The following is a 21,870-nucleotide window of genomic DNA, read 5'->3' on the forward strand; positions in this document are numbered from 1 at the left end:
ACGGTAAAATTGACTTTCCAGAATTACTTTCAGAAGTATTATTATGTATCCCAACAGGCAAGACTAGAACAGCAAACACTGGGCCATTTGATTGTAGAAAAGCAAGAACTGACATATTACATAAGTCGCCTCTGTGGAGAATGTGTGCTTTATACAACAAAATAATTAAATTTTGTAAGTGTATTTAGTATTTCCGAAAACAAGTTCAAAACAATTGTCAGGCAATAACTTCTGCACAACTTCTTAAACGACGTAGGCTATATTTGTGTATGTTAGATAATAATGTACACTACACTATAACTGGGCATTAAGCCTGTTGTGTTGTCCTTAGGAAATAAATAACTAGATTTTACTTCGTCGTAGCCTGATCATTATTAAAATATCTCAAATAACATTTTTTAAAAAATCATTTACTAACACAATCTGAATTCCTTCAATTTTGTTGATTTGTCATCCCGGCGCCCCCTTTGGTCGCGGCGCCCATGCGACGGCCCTGAGTTACAGTTAGCGTGGAATAAATATTATGCTAAATTATTTATATAATTTTACATACTCCATTGCGTACTCCAGATTGAATACCACTGATCTAAATAGCTTACGATTCGATATTAATATGCACAAGTTGTTATATATATATATATATATATATATATATATATATATATATATCATAGTTCAGACGACAAACAAGAAATACATACAAATCTAAAAATTAAGTGAATAGCTCAGCTCAGGCCCGTATCCAGGAGGGTCTAGGGGGGCCGGGCCCCCCTAAATTTTTGCTGTCCCCTTTAAAATTTTCACGGTAGGCTTGCAAATGAACTATAAGATAGTGATGAACTATAATATGGTTGGATCGCCCCCCCCCCTACATTTTTGGGCTGGCTACCGGCCTGAGCTTTATTAATAAGAAATAGGTAAAAATCTGAAAATTAATTGAAAAGTTCAGCATGATTAACAAGAAATACATACAAATCTGAAAATTAACTGAATAGTTCAGCATGATTAACAAAAACACGTACAAATCTGAAAATTAACTGAATAGCTCAGCATGATTAAACTAGAAATACGAATCTGAAAACAATAACTGAAAAGTATTTAAAATTTAAGGGTTAAAGTCCTGTAGCTAGTATAATAATGAAAGGCATAATGGGGTCTCTATTAGTAATAGTTTCATCTTATTAAGTGGTATGTTATTTGATCTGATATAAAATGGACACGTATAGTATACATACGAATGGCGTACAAAAAGGAAAGCAGAAGTAGTCATAACTTTTCTATTAACCGCTGTAAATCGTTCAAATTAGAGTGGTTCCTCGACTGTATAAAGTTGCTATTCAATGTAGTCATTATATTGCTATTCAATATTTATTAAAAGCGATCCACTTGCACCATCCGCCATCATTGAAACCAACCGTCGAATGCTCTTTGAAAGTTAGATTTACATAGTCATCGCAGTTGATATCTCTCACTGCGTTGCTTGTCTTCTGTAAATATTATCCATTTCTGTTCTCATAAATGATATAATCTCTGTACACAATCTATATGTAGTCTTCTATGATGTCAGACAGCCTGCACCAATCCTTAGTCAAGAACTCAATGACAGCAAGTGGCTTATGTTTGCGATCCATTGTTCGTCTGCAAGGAACAAAACAGATTATGAAATGTCTGTATAGAGGAAGAATTACTATAACAACATGTGCATTTTGAACTACCTATAACAGTTAGTAAAGAAATTATGGAAACTTTTGCATTACTTTCAGTACTTCCCTCGTAGAACTTATCTATCAAGTGGATATATACCCAATCCACACACAAACGTCTCACACGTATTACATCTCTACGTAAAAGAAGTCCTGTATGAGTGAGTGAGTGACTGACTAGCTTATCAACATCCAGGCCAAATCGTTTAACTGTGGGACGTAAAACTCAGAAATTCCATTCCATTCCATTCCATTCCATTCCATTCCATTCCATTCCATTCCAAATCGTTTAAGCTAGAAGTTTGTAATTTTGACAGTGCATATAAGATTTATGACGTAAGGTACTACTAAAGAAGGATTTTTGAAAATTCGACGAGGAGGGATAGGGATGGGAATTATTATAGTAAATTGTCCATATTTTCGCATTTCTGAAGAATAGAAACATGAAATTTGGTATATAGACTTCTCATTTAAAATAACCCGTCTCATATAGCCTCGCTGGTGAAAGGGGTGTTAAACTCAAAATCATTTAAAATAATTAGACACATGTTTCACCCGATTTTGATATTTCTCCTAGAAGAGAAGGAAAAAAGGAGAGAAGAAAAAAGTGTGGTTTACAATATTGTTTTAATACAATGGCCATATCTCGAAATCTTTTAAGGTTACACACGCGAAATTTGGCATTTACTTTTCATTTAAAATAGCTAAAGACGTGTTTCAGCATTATATATATATATATATATATATATATATATATATATATTTCCAAGGGAAGTAAAAGAATGGGGCTGCAGTTGTCATAAGATGATCATATGTCGAAACATCTTAAAATTAGAGATATGTTAGGACCATGAGAAACGTGGGATATAAACTCCCTAATAAGATGTGCTTACACGTAATATACATAGTAATTTATTTCCAAAAACGAGGAAAGATATGTATTGTTATAATACGAGGAAAGCGAATAAAATTGAAATAGACAATGTTAATTCAGCAACTTATCGTATGAATAGTGTTAGGTATAATATCACTCAAACTTACAGGTACAGTAGACTACCCGAAAATGTGAAAGATATAAAATTCCATTATTTAGAAAATATATATTTTTTTAAACTATTATGTTGAATAAGCCATAACATAAGTTATAAAAGCGAAAAATTAAGAGGTAGAGATATTGACACAAAAATACGAATTAGAAGATAAATATACTTAGTTCCTTAATGTGAGTTTGTGCTCCCTCGGACAACCTAATTCTTATTTTGTACCTTCAATATCTGTTAACAAATAATATGGGAATTTTGAATTAACAAATTTCCTTTGTAAAATGAATAAATAAATGTGCGAAATTTGGAGGTTATCGATTTGTCATTAAATAATTATCATCAAATTTGAAATGTCGAAAATCCGGAGGATACTAATTTCTCTTTAGGTATTTATCATCAAATATAACTAACTCTATGGTCTATGGTTCAATGCCGCAATCACAAAAGCTCTCCATTAACGTCTGTCCTTAGCCAACTGGATCCAGCTTCTACTTTCTATTACTATTTCTGCGAGATCCATCTTAACCCATTACTGCCCCTTGGCTACTTAAGTTGCCACGGCAATTTTTCGTTATAGTTCAGAAATTCATGGATTGACGTTGCAGGTTGTAACCATGAAGTTACTTTGGAATCTGTTTCGTCATAGCATCGTTGCATTTTCTTTCTATGATATATTGACGTAAGGTTAGCATTGTTTTTGGCTACAATGTCGTTTTGAGGAGAAAGACTCAACTGGATTGATTTCAAAGACTCCAGAAGGAAGCATTGAAGGTCTGTAAAGGAAGGATTAACTCGATTTTAATAGTTATGTTTTCGCAGTGTATTTTCTCCCTCAAAATTGTAACTTTCCAAAATGTTCCCTTTTTTGAATATGTATGTGCTATTTGGCAACTTAAGTTGCCGGCCTAAAACACAAGAAAAAAAATAAATATTTTTCAAAAATATTCTAATGTCTATTTTAGAGTACTATTAAGACCAAATAGGCGAAAAGAAACTTTTCAAAATACCACTGGGCAATTCTGGGCACTAATGGGTTAATATTGTCTTCCCATCTGCGCCTCGGTCTTCCTAATAGTCGTTTTCCGATTCAATTTCCAGTTAAAACTTTGGAAGCATTCCTACTTTCTTCCATTCTGGACATATCACCTGCCCACCTGAGACTCGTAGACTTGATTATCCTAACAATGTCTGCTAAACGGTATACGGTCTTCGTTATGAAGTTTCCGCCATTCCCCACTTGGGTCCAAATATTCGTCTCAGGATCTTGCTCTTAAATACTTTCAGTCTGCGTTATTCCCCCAGAGTAAGTGACCATGTTTCGAAACCATATTGCACAACAGGCATGATTATCGTTTTATATAGAGTACTTTAAGCTTCCAAATTTTTAGAGTAGAATTCGCAACGACAAAAGATTTTTAACTGAATAATAACAGGAATTTCCTGCTTTCAGTAGACATTTAATTTCTTCGCGAATATGGTTTTGGTCTGTTACCATTGGTCCTAGATACTTGAAAGTATCTACTTTGTTGAAATTATTATTTCATCAAATATTAAATATAGGAAATTTGGATATCCAATTTCCGTTGAGTATTTTCGCTTTCCTTATATTTTTCTCTCTTTCTTTCTGATTGTTATTTTATTGTAACTTACTAATGTATTAAATATGGTTGAGTTACAGCATTTGTGGATTTCTACCGGTTGTTGAATGAATTTTATGCAATTAGAAGTCCTCTTAACAACAACAATAACAATAAGAATAAGAATAATAAATTTTGTACATGAATTTTCCAAAGGAGACGATAAAAATTTCAAGTCGATATGAGGAAAGCTTTCCGAGAATCGAGACAAAGTAAGACAGAATTCTTCAAGAATCGAGAAAAGACAGACATAATTCTTCGAGAATCGAGATAAGATGAGACAGAATTCTTCAAGAATTGAGATAAGATGAATCAGAATTCTTCAAGAATCGAGACAAGACGAGATAGAATTTTTCAAAAATTGAAACAAGACGAGACAGAATTCTACAAGAATCGAGATAAAATGAGTCAGAATTCTTCAAAAATTGTAACAAGACGAGACAGAATTCTACAAGAATAGAGATAAAATGAGTCAGAATTCTTCAAGAATCGAGACAAGACGAGATAGAATTCTTCAAAAATTGAAACAAGACGAGACAGAATTCTACAAGAATCGAGATAAGATGAGACAGAATTCTTCGAGAATCGAGATAAGATGAGACAGAATTCTTCAAGAATTGAGATAAGATGAGTCAGAATTCTTCAAGAATCGAGATAAGACGAGACAGAATTCTACGAGAATCGAGATAAGATGATACAGAATTCTTCGAGAATCGAGATAAGATGATACAGAGTTCTTCAAGAATTGAGATAAGATGAAACAGAATTCTTCAAAAATGGAGATAAGACAAAATCTCTACAAATTTTACGAGCCGAGCCGAGCCGGGAAAGCCTTATTTTCTTTTTTTTAGTCAAACACCTGCCAGCAACACGGTTATTTGAGGAGATCTACATTTTAAAGTGGGATATGAACTACAGTAGTGTGATCGATGATCTCCGACTGGGAATGGAAGCCAGGACCTCGTACACCAAAGGCATGCGAGTTGGCCATTAGACCAACAAAGTTCGCTGAAAGTCTAAAACGAGAAGTAAGTACAGCACACCAAGTCTTCAGTCCACGAAATAAAATTCCATAAGTGGAAGACTTACAGTGCTTAATGTCTTCAATGAAAACTCAGATCATTACATAACTAAGAAATAACTGAAACAAAACATAGATCCTAGTTGGACTTGGTCATAATTTCCAATCTAAATATACCAGCCCAATATATTTAAGTGCTCAAGAAGTGATTTAGATAGGTGATCAATGAATAAATCTCATTAAGTTGAACAGAATGATATACGTGAGCATAAATTCTCATGCGCAATTTTCGAGAATATCGAGAAAAGGATATTTTTTGTAGAATTAAATATTAGTTTTACGATAACTACGCCATCTATTGAGATGAATCTGATACTCAAGTATAGTCTATCCTCGTCAAACTTTTCTTCATAATTAAAGCTCAGGGACGTACCAAGAATTTTATTTTGGAAGCGGAGATCTAACATGTTCAACTTCATATTATTATTATTATTATTATTATTATTATTATTATTATTATTATTATTATTATTATTATTATTATTATTATTATTATTCGGGGGCACGGTGGCTCAGGGGCAGAGCACTTACCTCTGGTTCGATCAACGAACAAGTAAGTTTGTGGTGAACAACATCGTAACTTAGACAATAAGATAACTTATATAAAAGCTCATTTGGTTTTAATACAATTTTATATTTATTTTCTTTAACTTTTCTTCTGTAATCCCCTGCGTTTGGGATTAAAATTAGTCAAGAATCAGTGCTAAATTTATCCCCTCCCAATGTAGCATAGATTATTGCCCTCCGAATAAAAAAATACCGTCAAATGGGGTGAATAGAAACATGGGGGTGAATAGAAACAAAACTCCCAGATTAGTTTTGGATTTATCTGGACGATAAATTAATCAAGAAAACTGAAATTTCTTAACATAGTCTTATACGGCTAAAGTGTCCAGGGCAGAGACAAAATGTTTTACTGAGTTGGGAACACTGAGGTAGACGGCAGTAGCATTAATGTGTTACTGAAATCTTACACGGTATTTTAGCGCTCCTTAAACTTTCTTGGTAAGTATGACATTTTCATATTTGTTGCATTTGAACATATGCCTATTTTGTAGTTTGTTGTTTCATTTACTGACGTTCATAGCAAAAGTTTTCCTTTTGTAAATTATTTTTAACCAAAATTTAACTTTACTGGGTTATTGTTATGATTTTTAATTAGTGGGGTGAATAGAAACACTTCTTGGGAAATTCTTGAAATTCCTCAAGGAGTGGAAAATTCTTGAGGAGCAGAAAAAAGGACCTGATAGGAATGTATCAACCATCTCTAAGAACAAATTTCCAAGTCTTCTGAAAAAAAAAAAAGTGTGAAACTGAAGGAGGAAAATATCAGGGCTGGATTTGAAAAGTGTGGAATTTTTCCCCTTTGTCGAGACCAAATACTGAGGATGTTGCCAAGAAAAGACAATGAACGAGAAAAAACAGAACAGCAAAAGTCATCTCAGACTGTAAACCGTTCCCTTATGGATCTTCTCAGGAGCATGAGAGAAGATGAAAAAATTAAATAAGGGAAGAAGAAAGTACGAATAGATGTTTCTGGTAAGAGTTTTGGTTTGTTTTCTGAAAATGATACATTTTCATCAAATCACAACGAAACTCAACCTACCTTTGTATTGTCGGAAGAGGAGAAAGACAACACTCCAGAAGACAACATTCCAGACGATCACGAACTAGATGATGGTTTTCTAAAGCTGGTGATTTTGCTGTGGTAAAATGAGAAGCTAAAACTCGATGAGACTATTCAGCACCCAAGTGCGAAAATGGGAACATGATGCATATGTGGGAGTGTTTTATAAGAGAGCACATAAACAATGAAATTTTCAGAACGAAACTGTTGGGTTTTATTAGGAGTTCGTCAGCACGCTTTAAGTATATGATAACTTTCGGGCCCCTTCGTGGCTAAGCGGTTAGCGTACGCGCCTTTGGCGTGGGAGACCCGGGTTCGATTCCCGGCGGGAGCTCATGTAGTTCTGATTCTACGTTAAATAGTAGGTCCACGTCTCATATAGCCTCGCTGCTGAACGGGACGTAAACCTCAAAATCAACTCAACTCATGATAAGTTTCCCTGATGATTTCAGTGCTTTAAATCTTATTCAAATATCATCAAAACTATATGGTCGTTTATACCTATATTGTGCATTGTATTGTTTTATAAGTTTGTAACTTATGTAATACTGGTCTTATTGAACTAATATCTTGCAGGTATCAAATAAATAGTTCGTTTCAACAAATACGCTGTTTCTTTTTTACCTTTCCAATAGTATAAAAGAAACAACAATGAAAATATAGTAATTGTTTCTATTCACCCCATGGGTAGGGGTGAATAGAAACATTAAGAAAAATCAAGGTGAAGAAAAGTGGAGTTGATAAATTAATATGACGTTTACTGAAATTCATTAGCATATTAAGACCTTTCTTTTGGAATAATCTGATACGCGAAATCTTTAACATTACCAGACTTATATTCTCATATAGCCAAAAATGTGTTTCTATTCACCCCATTTGACGGTATGATTAAAATTATTAGATTTTTATGGAAAATGGTATATACAGTTTGAGGCTTCACAATAATTCCCACTACTTGGATTTGAAGTCAATCGAGAACGAGGAAGTGAAGCTTTCCTCTATCAAGTTTTTTTTTAATTTTATTTTTTATGTATGTTCTGTAAAAACTTTCGTAAATGCTATTCAATTTTAACACAATATAAGGTATCTGTTCAAGGTTTTCATATAATTCCCACTCTTGCAGTTGAAGTGAATCAAATATCATGACTTCACTTAACTCTCCCCTGAAGATTTGAATAAAAATTCTATTGATAACTTTCGTAAAATGTACAATTTTGTCGAATATGCTAATTTTTGCTGAAAATTTGCAATCATCTCAATCATTTGCAGTTGAAATGGGCCAATAATAAGAGATCACATTTTCCCCAATTGTATACAGTATAACATATTTTACCGAATATTTATTATTTACACTCTTTTCAGATTTTTATAAAACATTGTGTGTGAGTGTATGTTGTCGGCCATTAGAAACTTACTCATGCAGTTTGGAGTTACAATTCATGAGGGAAGAACTCTTGCTTCAACAATGAACAGCATCACTAATAGATTTTCTTTGACTTGTTTCCGTAATTTCGTAATCTCAAGTGACAAGGATTAAAATCTGTCAAGGATGAGCAGTGAATTCAGCTCCTCATGTAGTATGGGTTAGTCCCCCCTTCAGATTAAATAATATGAACCAAGGTATATTTCCTAAAAATATTAGATTTTTATGGACTATGGCGTACACTTTATGAGGCTTTACAATTATTCCCATTACTTGGATTTAAAATTAACGTAGAATGAACCAGGCCCGTATCCAGGGGGGTCTAGGGGAACCGGCCCCCCTAAATTTTTGCTGGTCCCCTAAAATTTTCAAGGTAGGCTTGCAAATGAACTATAATATGGTGATGAAACATAATATGGTTGGATCGGGCCCCCTAACAGCGGCCGCCCCCTCTTCTACAATTTTGAGCTGGTTACGGGCCTGGAATGAACTTACTCCCTATATATATAATGATAACTTTCCTGAATGTTATTCGATTTTAACAAAATGTAATGTATATGTTTATTGAGGTTTTCACATAAGTCTCACTCTAGCAGTTGAAATCAGTCAAATATCAGGACTCACTAAACCTTTTTCCCCGCCACAAAGAGCTAAATAAAAGTTCTGCGATAATGCTTGTAAAAAAAAAAATACAATTTTGACCAGTATGGTCTATTTTTTTCTGCGAAATTCCAATCATTTCAATTACTTGCAGTTGAAATGGGCCAATAATGAGGAATCAGAACGCTTCCCTCTGGTTCGATCCCCGACTAAGTCAGTTTATGGTGGACAACATTGTGCCCGTGAATTTGCTCGCGATACTCCCGTTTGCTCCAACATTCTCATTCTAATAATACTTTCATAATCATTCACTTACTTTAATCATCCGTCTCCCTTATCCTAAACTAAAAGATTTCATTTCATTTCATTTCATTTCAATAATGATAGTCTAGGCATCAACTTGCCAAAAGTGCTCTCTTTTTCGAGTTTAAGGGCAAATCATGTAACAATTTGGCGTCCGATATTTTTTGCATGTATATCCATCACTGATCACAAAAATGCCGGATCCCAGAAAAACACACTTCACGGGAGGGAAGTGGGAGGGGAAGAAAGCCGAAATTTTTGCCGTTTCTATTATTCACTATAACTCCGTAACCATTGGAGCTAGAGCATCCAAACTTTTTTCATTTTGTTTGTCTAATTGTCTTCTACAATTTAATTTTAGTGCATTTTTGAGCTAAATATAATGGTTTTCTTGTTATTTTCATTTTTAGTCAGTTTTGGTTGCGTGTGACGTCAGTTTTTTTTAGCCATAGATGCTTTACAAGATGGAATTCGGGAAAATGTTTCCTTTAAAAGTCTTTTTTTTTTTTTTTTGGAGGGGGTCATTTTATGCTCTTTCAAAAAATACTTATATTAGTGTAGGACTTATAGTGCCTGAGTTTATTCTGTCGTTGCGAAACTGATCACGGCACGGCCCAAAAGATACCTTCCCACAAACAGTAGATATTAGCAGCTGATGATGATTAATATATATATAATTTTGTCTGCAAGTACATAATCCTGATGATTAAGTCTGTCTAAAAAATATACATTTTTAATATCAGCTTAGAGGTTTTCAGAAAATAACCCTTGTCAAAACACAAAATTTCTCTGAAGAATAAAAAGAGAGCTTTCTCTAGTACACAGTATGAGAAACTCTGCAATCTGTTTCTTTATAACAGTTTCGGTATACATGTCTCTGATATCTTCTAAAACATGCACAAACATGCAATTTTCTATTCATTTTTCTAAAAAAAAAAGAAAGAAAAAAAAAGAAAAAATGTTTCGACAAGGGTTGCTTTTGGTACAAATCCTTCGATTTATGCACTACAATGGTACTGAGCGGAATAGAGGAAGAACCAGATTTCAAAATCACCTTCAAGAGAGAATCATGATCAATTTTCCATCCACGTTTTTTAACGTTTAAGCTGTTAAATCTTATTTACAGAAGAACTTGCCTATTATTAAGATTGTATACAGTTGCTATAAGACAATAAATCTTTAATAAAAAAAAAGTAATAGAAAGAAACTATATGCTTAAGAAATCTCTACTCAAGAGAACAAATTATTTGATTTCTAGAATTAGTTCTGAATAATGTTATACTACTCTTACATCCTAAAAAGGTAAAAAAGTTTGTGATGTCTTTAGTGCATCATTCAGGCAGTCTTCTCCATCACTCTATTCATTAACTTATTTTGAAGTTTTACACTCGCTTGGACTACTACACATTGGAGTGCACAAGAAACCGCGATTTTTACATTTTCCTTTTAAACTTACGCACTCAAGTTTCTGACAGCTACACATGGTAATCTCTAAAGAAGCTTTGGGAATATCTTCGAGTGTTTTCAAAACTGGTCTCAGAATTTTGTCCTCAAAATACCATCCGGAGTCTTTTGGCCTTGGTAGATCAATCTGGCACTTATCAGCATTTCCCAAGTTGCTGTTTGTTAATGGGATCTCTTTATATGTTGTTTTGGGGCATGGCTAGTAGGAGGTAATCTCTCCAACCTGCATTTTCCTAAAAGTAGGAGCCTAGCTTCATCACAGATCTTCGCATTAACCTTGAGGAGCTTTGTGAAAAACAGTTAAGTCAAACTTCGAGAATGATGTTCAAAATCTTGAAGGAAAGCATGAAAAAGCACATTCTAGAATGATACTTCATACTCGGAATAGCAATTCAGGAAAAAAAAAAAAAATTGTTGTGATGAGTAGAGACACCGATGTATTCTTGCTGTTGATACACCATTATGACAAAATTTCTTGTAAAGAATTGTACATGATGTCGGGATTTCAAAGACAAGAAGGTTTATCTCAGTTTACTACTTTGCCACCAGTTATCTCAGAATGAGAAGAGAGGTAATGGCTCATCACACTCCACCTGGATGCGGGGGGGGGGGGGGGGCACAGTGTCTCAGTGGTAGAGCGTTCATCCCCAGTGCTTGGAGTTCCTGGTACGATCCCAGCTCGCGCCGAGTGGACTTTGTGGTGGACAAACACTGTGCTCGTGTGTTTTCTCGGGGTTCTCCCACATCCCACCATTTCATTCATTTCTCATTATCACCGTCTCCTTTAGCCTAACCGGCATAACCGTAGGACGTAAAACTCAAATATTTCATTTCATTTTTTCCACCTGGATGCGACATAACGTCATATCCAGTTGTAACATCAAAGATCAAGAACTGTCTACTTACTCATGTCAGAAAACTGTGACCTTTTATTTTCTTTAGAACAGATTTTTTTATTAGCAAGCACTATTGAACCTGCAGAACTGTTTTTCACAATATATATACAGGGCCGGATTAAGGGGGGTGCAAAGGTGCACTGTACCCCCCTTTGTTGTAAATATACACTACCTAAAGTGAGAAGCTAGCAGTGAGTTTTGCAAAATCAATACTTTAAGTCAATTTTCTGAAGGTTGAAGGAGGAGAATTCTTCGAGAGCAGACACAGCATTTCCAAAGGAATTCCTCATTCACATCACAGATGCCTAAAAGGCATTTAAAAAGCTCAAATTAAATTCAAATGTATTGGTAGTTATTGGTGCACCTCCCCTCAGAGAATCCTGGATCCGGCCCTGTTTATATTCATCATCAGCTGCTAATATCTACTGTTTGTGGGAAGGTACCTTTTGGGCCGCGCCGTGATCAGTTTCACACACGACAGAATGAAGTCGCTTATAATTCAGGCACTATAAGTCCTACACTAATATAAGTATACATTTTTTGAGAGCATAAAATGACAAAAAAGAAAGAAAGAAAGAAAGAAAAAAAGAAAAAAATTAGAGGAAACATTTTCCGAATTCCATCTTGTAAAGAATCTGTGGCTAAAAAACTGACGTCACGCGCAACCAAAACTGAGTAAAAAAAAAAAAAAAAACATTATATTTAGCTCAAAAATGCATTAAAATTAAATTGTAGAAGACAATTAGGCAAACAAAATAAAAAAAGTTTGGATAGTCTAGCTCCAATGGTTACGGAGTTATAGTGAATAATAGAAACGGCAAAAATTTCGACTTTCTCCCCCTCCCGTGAGGTGTTTTTTCTGGCATCCGGCATTTTTGTGATCAGTGATGGATATATATTCAAAAAAATATCGGATGTCAAACTGTTACATGATTTGCCCTTAGAATTCAATTTTTAAGCCCCGATGCCTAGATTATGAGGAAGCAAGTTCTTCTCAATTTTATACATACTTTTCATACAATTTCATAAATACACTCAGATTTTTATAGAACATTGTCTCTGTGTGTGTTTGATCGGAGATTGAGGACTTATTCCTATAGTTTGGGTTGAAATTACTGTGAGGGAAGTTTACCAGCATTAGTAGTTTAAACAAATTTTGAATAATTAGAGGTATAATTTTGAAGGAAAAGTGTACTCTCCAACATAACAACTAAAGTTTTCATGCTGGCCCATAGTTGATAATACTACGTCGCTGCGCCTCGAAGAACCCCTATGTGACATTTTTGTCGAACATGAGTTATGTCGTGCAAACTAATCTGAAAGCTGTCAGGCAGCGTAATTAAAGGTTTCAGGTTCTCATCACGTACGTACTGATTAATGTATAGGACTCCTCTATGGGCTTATAAAGGGGCAAAATGTGCTACGTAAACACGAAAGTAGTAATATAATATTGTTGAAGCAAGGTACAACGATGTTCAATGCATAATATACGCAGAACCAATTTTGTTACATTTTTCAAGTGTTTCCGTGTCTATTTGGCAAAATTTTAAGAGTTCGGAATGTTTTTCCTCGGTTCTTCGAGGCACAGCGACGACTAAATAATTAGATGTTAATATTTAGTACCGGTATTATATTTTATTAAATTTTAGATAAATTTATGATTAAAATGTTATCGAATAGAGTTGTGTATTCCTCCAATTGGCAACTATAGTTTTCTTTGCTACTGCGTTTATTGATAATGCCAAATAACAGCTCATGCTGTTACAAATACACGAAGAAATATAGCACATTTTTAGTCTTGGGAGAAAACTTTTTTTTCCTTTTTTTTTACAAATAAAAAGTGAGTTCTCGTTCTATTTCTTTTCTGAATAAAAAAAAGTCATCTTATCTCTTTCTTATTTCCCTTCGTGTCTGAATCCACTTCTTTCCAGACGGAAATTGAATTTGGCTATTTCTCTGCGTTTATTCTGTTTCTCCCAGCATTACTCTCAGATCACTAAGAGACAGACGCTTAAAAAAACGAAAGGAATAGACGAGAAATGGATTTTTTTTAAACTTCTTTTTCTTAGCTCTAATAAATGCAAAAGAAAAAGAAGTCTTTCCAATCTTTGATACAGAAATATTACAAACCTAACTTAACGTCAAGTTTTTCTTTGCAATGGATGTCACAAAGTCGGGGAAAAAATATGAGTATAATATTTTAAAAATTTCTATTACATTGATTTCTCTTTTAAATAATAATAATAAAAAAGAACAGGGTGTATACAAAATCTGCTTTCGTATGAAGAAATTAAATCAATAGTGGGTATAGAGTTGCCCAGGAAACGACACGAGATATAATGTTTTGTCATCTTCCCTCGTCTAGATTTGAGAAGAATTCTTTCTCATTTCGTCTCCATTCTCGAAAAGATTTTCTCATCTTGTCTCCAAAACGAGACGAGATTTGTCATGTTTCTCGCCTCGTCTCAAGGTTTAAAAAGGTATTTCTTGTCTGAAATGAAACGAAATGAGAATTTTTCAATTTAACGTTCTGCGATTATGCCCTTGAGGCTAAGAGGACTACGCTTAAAGGAAGTAAGTGAATGATGATGGGAGAATCGGTGGAATAAGAAAGTGGGAGGACACGAGAGTACCCCGAGAAAACCCAAGACGTTGTCCAGCATAAACCTACTTGGCCGGGATCGAACCAGGGGCCCATGCACCAGAGGTAAGCGCTCTACCACTGAGCCGCCATGCGCTCTTCTTCTGTCAATTTTCCCCTTATTTTCGATTTCTCGTCTCGATTTTTATAAATGAGTTGAGAAATCTCCTGTCTCGAGAACATCACTAGCTGAGCGACATACTTCCTAGAAGTTGAACTAGAGAACAGGTCCGAGAGCACGCTGACTCAGTGATAAAGTGCTCACGTCTGGTGCGAAGGTCCCTGGTTGAGTCCAGGTCAAAGAGTTTGTTGTAGACAATTTTGTGTCCATGGGTTTTCTTGGGTTTTTCTGTTTTCTCCCACGTTCTCATTCCACTAATTCCTGCTTTCGTCATTATTTGCTTCCAGTATCACACGTCTCCCTTAGCCTACAGAGCATAACAGAGGGACGTTAAACTAAATGTTTACTTTAGAAAGTCCTTCAGAATATTTACTATGGTTGCCTGATTCTAGTGTTGCGCGCGTGGTTTGTCATCTAGTCTCGTAAATTTTGTAGAAGTCTAATCTCGGTTCGATTTTCGAAGAATTATTTTTCGTCTCGATTCTTGGAAAGTTTTCCTCGTCTCGTCTAGAAATTTTTCTCATCTTGTTTTGTAAATCTATGTACAAAATTTACACCTTCGTTTTTCTAAATTGAATCTAGAAGTTTTGAAAATCCTTTAGCGTCATGAAGAGGTTCACAAAGGGTGTGATATAACAACATTTATACCATTTTTTTGGGGGGGGGGCTATGGTAGAGAGCTTACCTAGCGAACATGGGGCTCCTCATTCATGGACATCCTTAGCCAGTAAGTTTGTGGCGGACAACACCGTATTCGCAGGTTTTCTCGTTTCTTCTCACCAATTTTTCCATCGTCATTCACTTGCCTTAATCATCCATCACCCTTAGATTAAAATCGTGGGACGTTAAACTGAAAGATTTCATTTTATTTTAATCCATATTTGTTATTAGAGTATATTGTGTAATGACTAAAGAAAGGCAAAAAAATGAAATTTCATATTTTATTAAAGTATGCTTCACAGGGCAATGGGGACAACGATTTTAATGTTGCATGGTGTTCTAAATTTTCATATTTTATAATACAAGTACGTATTTTGAGAAAATGTAGAGCTACCTGTTTTGAGCTTAACTTTTATTTTTACTCAAGGTGACTAGTTAGCATATGTAAGAGACGAAATATTTATCGTCTAGGTCCCGGGTTCAATTCTCAGTAGAGGCACTTGGACGAAAAAGTGTAAAAAGCTTTTCCACGTCAGCCATCCTGAATGACGTTTTCCTGGTTTTTTTTATTCACACCGGCAAATGCCGGCGTGGTACCTAACTTATAAATCCCAGGACGCTTCCTTTCTTCCCCAATCCTTTCTTCCTTCTCTTTTCCCGGATACGTCATCCCTCATACGTGACAGGCTAAATGGCCATAGATGCCGAAAGCCCAGAAATTTAAATCCTAAATCCTAAATATTTCTCGTCTACAGATAAGTAATTTTTAAATTCCAGACGAGATTAAAAACATGACTATTCTCGTCTCGTTTTTGAGACGAGAATTGAGAAGAGACGAGAAATTTAATGAGTTTTGTGAGAAATACAAGTTCACCCAAGTCTTCGGTTTCATACATTGTTTTGGTGTTACATAATTCATAGTAAAAAAATTTATAAGTTGATAAAGTGATTTACCAACTCAATGAAAAGTATTTACCAACATTAAAAGATGCGCAAGTCATTATTAGTGTTGTAAAATTTCCGAAAAATTTTGAACTGGCTGGTAAAAAACAGTTTTTTCCAGTTTCATTCCGGAAAAAAATGGAGAAATTAGGAAAATAACAAAAATCTTTGTATTACGTTAGTTTGTCATGCCTGTTGTTCTGTATGGTTGCGAAACATGGTCTCTTACTCTGAGGGGAGAACATAGACTGAAAGTATTTGAGAACAAGATCCTGAGACGAATATTCGGACCCAAGAGGAACGGGAATGGGGAATGGCGGAACTGCATAAGTTATATGGTTTACCCAACATTGTTAGGGTCGTCAAGTCTAGGAGGCTTAGGTGGGCGGGTTATGTAGCTAGAATGGAAGAAAGTAGAAACGCTTTCAAAGTCTTGACTGGAAGACCAATCGGAAAACGACCATTAGGAAGACCTAGGCGCAGATGGGAGGACAATATTAAGATGGATCTCGCAGAGTTTGGAATACAAAGTAGAAACTGGTTGCAGTTAGCTAAGGATAGAAGTCAGTGGAGAGTTTTTGTGAACGCGGCATTGAACCTCCGGGTTCCATAGGCCATACAGTTAGTTAGTTAGTTATTACGTTAGTTTTACTAGTAATGGAACTTTTTTTTTTTTTTTTTTTTTTTTGCCGAACGCGTGGAAAATGTAAATTGAGAAATTTCAATATTGTGAATATTTAAAAAAGAAGCATTCGAAAATAAAACTGTTGTAATTATTCGTGAAAATTAATAGTCTGCACTCATTTGCTTTATGTGCCTTTTAGTCGTTTGTTCCTGGTTGTGCATTAATTACAGAGCTTTTACAGTCTCATACAAGTCTATCATCATGAAGTATTCCTGTTGCAACAAATAGGGCTCCTGTTGAATGAACCTGAATTCTTAATATGCTCTTCGATCTGGTGAAATTTCCTTAATTTTAACCAAATTACTTCTTAAAAGAAAGAGCAGTAGACAAATTTCACTAGTCATATAATTACTACTGTACTGTACTAAGACATATATTATAATTACTACTTTAATATTCAAATACAGACTTTAATATAAACTTTAAGTATAAAATTTTGTATGTAAACGAATACCTGTTTTCTAGTGCGACAAATTATCTACATATATGAAAAAGAAGATGACCATATTTGTAACTTAACAACTCTTGAACCAGCAGACTGATCTCGATAAAAATTTTCAACACAGATGAGGTTCGGGACTGGGATGGATTTCACCATTTCAATTTGAAGGTGCAACTTGGAGGAAGGAAGTGCGGATATATATATATATATATATATATATTGAAAATTATCAATCTTAGTTTTCGGGGTTGCTGAGATAAACAGTGACATTTCCGCAAATTCAGGCTGGCAACTTGGGGGAGGGGGAAGGATATATATATATATATATATAAATGATTGAAAATAGCCAATGTTAGTGTCGAATCCATAGTTTTTGGGGTCGCTGAAGTGAACAGTGACATTTCCGATGCAGTTTAAATCCAAATTCAACGCTGAAATTTTAGGAAGGAGGAAGGGATGATATATAAAAAAAACATTATCGAAAATTTCCTATATTAGTGTCGAATCCAAAGTTTTCGGAGTCGCTGAAATGAAGAGTGATATTTCTAATGCCGTTTCAATCCAAATTAAGTGTCGTGACCTGGAGGTGGGGGAGAGGGGAGATATACAAGTGATCGAAAATGACCAATATTAGTGTCAAATCCATAGTTTTTGGGATTGCTGTGATGAACGGTAACAATTCCAATGCCGTTCAAATCCAAATTCAGGTCCGTAACTTGGGTAGGAAGAGATATATAAAAATAACTGAAAACAGGAGCGTCATTTCAGCTTTTGTTTGGGAGGAGGGGGACAAGATCCTTGATATAAGTAAAATTTCGCTAATTTACTACTAATTTACGCTAATTTACGCTAATTTACGACTTTTCACTAATTTACTACTATTCTACTGATAAATCTCAAACTCAGGTTCGGGCAATTGCCCCTCCCTGCCACCCTAAATGACGCTCCTGAGTGAAAATGGCCAATATTAGTGTCGAATCCATGGTTTTTGGGGTCCTAAGATGAACATTAACACTTCCGATGCTGTTTAAATCCAAATCCAGCGCCGCACCTTGGGGGAGGAAGAAGGGGTGGATATTTAAAAATGATCGAAAATAACCGATATTAGTGTCGAATCCATAGTTTTCGGGGTAGATGAGATGAACAGTGACATTTCCAATGCCGTTTAAATCCAAATTCAGCCCCATTAGATACTCCTAAGCGGGGAGGATAACATGTAAAAATAATTGAAAATGACTGATACTAGTGTCGAATTTATACTTTTGGGGGTCCCTAAATTCATTGATGACCGTTTTGGTGCCCTTTATACTCAAAATGAAACGTATTCTCACTTTGCGAAGAAAGGGTATTCTGCTAGTCTTTAATAATAACGAACGGAAATTTCACATGTTAAATTCTTTAATATATTTGTCGCTGCTCAAATTTACGCACTTGTGGGTGTATATGTGTATATGTAAATAAGATCATCTCTCTTTTTGAGCTGTTCGAAATATATAATTACAAATAATAAAGAGGGATTTTTATCAGAAATCAGAAAACTAAAAATTAAAATTAAAAGCTGTTGCTTTAAGTATTTTTCCTGCTAGCGAAATACGTTGTATGTATGCTGCTGAAACGTTACAGCAAATAAGATTAGCATCAGGCGAAGAAACAGTTTTTAAATTATATTTTCCGGGTTTTGCCAATATTTCCGAACAAAAGATTTTTTCTAATGGGTTCAAAATTTCCGGAAATTTTACACAGCACAAGGAAGATATGTGATATATATATATATATATATATATATATATATATATATATATATATATATATATATATATATATATATATATATATATATATATATATCAAGGAAGATATATTTGATTTTAACATACTGGTATTAACTAAAATTATTCTGGCCCTGCTATTTTAACACTCCTTACCATAAAGCGGTAACTTTATAAGATTACTTAAAATAATTTAAATGCGCCTATATTAATTAATCTAACTAGGATTATATTTTAGGATCTTTTGTAGCCATAACTCCATTCTATCACGGTGCTAACTTTAAAGGAGTGGTACAAATATATTTGTTGCCACAAAATTTACCTATGCTAATACAAGAAACATAACTACCTAGGTACTCAATGATCTTAACTGTAAATAGTTAAGATTACTATATCTAGTAGTAAATACAAAATAGTTTTCATTTTAAAAGCATAATGTAGTAAAATATTCGAAAATTTCAATTTTTCCCAATTTTTCCGTTTTATTCCAAGCTCGGGAAAGAAACGGTAAAAAACTGTTTTTTTAAACCCAAAATTTCCATTTTTTTCCAGGCCTTTACAACACTAGTCACTACCCAACACTCCAATAATAAATATGGTTTAAATGTTGTTATATCTCCGTTTGTTAACATCTTGTGACGCAGAAGGATTCTGATAACTTCTTTATGAAATTAAGAAAAAATCAGGACATAACTAACTAAACTCTAAAACTAACTAACTAACTCTATGGCCTATGGAACCCAAAGGTTCAATGTCACGTTTATACAAGCTCTCCATTGACTTCTGTCCTTAGCTAAATGGACCCAGTTTCTACTTTGTATTCATATTTCTGAGAGGTATATCTTAATAGGTCTATCTTAATAGCAAGCAGGGCCTAGAGTTGAACGGCATTCACCAGGTTATGGCATATGCTGATGATGTAAATTTAATAGGGGATGATAGGAGAATAGTAGAAATAAATGCAGAGATATTATTAAACGCTTGCAGGGACATGGGTTTAGAAGTAAATGCAGAGAAAACTAAATACATGGAAGTGCGTCGGGACCGTAATACAGCAAATTGTGGAGGCGTTAAAATATTAAATAATACTTTTGATAAAGTGGATACTTTCAAGTATTTAGGATCAATATTAACAGACGAAAATCATATTCACGAAGAAATTATATGTCGACTAAAAGCAGGGAATTCGTGTTACTATTCGGTTCAAAATCTCTTGTCGTCGCGAATTCTGTCGAGGAATTTGAAGCTTAAAATATATAAAACGATAATTATGCCTGTTGTTCTGTATGGTTGCGAAACATGGTCGTTTACTTTGAGGGAAGAACATAGACTGAAAGTATTTGAGAACAGGATCCTGAGAAGAATATTCGGATCCAAGAGGAACGAGAATGGGGAATGGCGGAAGCTTCATAACGAGGAACTACATAGTTTATACGGTTTACCCAACATTGTTAGGGTCGTCAAGTCTAGGAGGCTTAGGTGGGCAGGTCATGTAGCTAGAATGGAAGAAAGTAGAAACGCTTTCAAAGTCTTGACTGGTAGACCCATAGGAAAACGACCATTAGGAAGACCTAGGCGCAGATGGGAGGATAATATTAAGATGGATCTCGCAGAGATAGGAATACAAAGTAGAAGCTGGATCCAATTAGCTAAGGATAGAAGTCAGTGGAGAGCTTTTGTGAACGCGACACTGAACCTCCGGGTTCCATAGGCCATAGAGTTAGTTAGTTAGTTAGTTCTATCTTAATATTGTTCTAACATCTTTGACTAGGTATTCCTAATGATCGTTTTCGATTGGACTTTCAGTTGAAACTTTGAAAGCGTTCTTACTTTCTTCCATTCTGGCTACACGACCTGCCCACCTGAGCCACGTAGACTTGATGGCATTAACAATACTTGGTAAACGGTATAAATTATGCAGTTTCGCGTTATGAAGTTTCTGTCATTCCCCATTTTCCTTTCTCTTGGGTCCGAATACTCGTCTCAGAATGTTATTCTCAAATACTTTCAGTCTGCGTTGTTTTCTTAGAGTAAGCGCAACCTATCTTTTCGTAACCATACAAGACAAGAGGCATGATTATCAAAATGCTCGAGACGAGGAAAGGAAAGCTTTCTGAGAATTGAAAAAGAGACTAGAAAAATTTCTTGAAGAATCGAGACGAGACTTCTGCAAAATTTACGAGACGAGACAAGAAAATCTTAATTCCCGTCTCGTTTAGTGGGCAATACTAAACGTGATTGTATATTCTGCATTTATTGGGACAATTGGAAAACTACCTAATAAAGATGGAAATGTAACGTTATGGTTCTTTGATTTGATAGTGGGATTGATCACCTTCTTCCCCTTCCTCCTGCATCTGTGTGTCATTACTATTCAAGTGCTGAAGAATTTGAAGAGGATGGAAGTCAAATATTTGATTCAAAGATTATGATTACACTACATTACGAAGATCAACGTAATCTTGCATACATAGCAGGTAAGTGACCCGAGTATCTCATATATTGTTCAGAAAGCTCGTTCGTTTTGCTTGTGATACGCCTACTATTAAATTGTGCTCTTACCGAAGACTAACAGAAACGTTGAAAGCAAGAGGTGGGGAGAGTTAAGAGTTTAAGTGTATTCTTTCTGTCTGTCTTTTCTTCCTTTTCTTTTATTTTCAAACCTAAGAAAGACAGAAAAAAGAAAGAACGAAACCCAGTAATTGTGGTAATGTCTTAGCCATTAGTCGACCAATGTTAACACTTTTCACAGGTACTTGGTGGTAATTTGAAGGTATTCTTAGTTTGAAATTGCCTCAACACGTTTTGGCCATCAAAATAATTTAAGCTTACA

The 21,870-nt window shown here is 34.9% G+C and overlaps 1 protein-coding gene across 5 annotated transcripts in view; it reads left to right on the forward strand.

Annotated features, from left to right (window-relative positions):
• The window catches only part of LOC145675746 (uncharacterized), a 190,565-nt gene that overhangs the window by 13,048 nt on the left and 155,647 nt on the right, over window positions 1-21,870 (forward strand). For 4 of the 5 annotated variants that reach the window (XR_014129204.1, XR_014129205.1, XM_081746391.1 and 1 more), the window contains exon 2: window positions 21,360-21,514. The exons of the other annotated variant lie outside the window; for it this stretch is intronic. Coding sequence is in view for 1 of the 4 variants with exons in the window: in XM_081746393.1 (XP_081602519.1) it covers window positions 21,466-21,514 (49 nt within the window). In the remaining 3 variants the exon portion in view is untranslated. The remainder of the gene's footprint in view (window positions 1-21,359; window positions 21,515-21,870) is intronic. 5 annotated transcript variants of the gene reach the window in all.

The sequence above is a fragment of the Thermobia domestica genome, chromosome 18, assembly GCF_964235325.1.
Source record: "Thermobia domestica chromosome 18, izTheDome1.hap1.1, whole genome shotgun sequence".
NCBI classification, from domain to species: Eukaryota; Metazoa; Arthropoda; class Insecta; order Zygentoma; family Lepismatidae; genus Thermobia; species Thermobia domestica.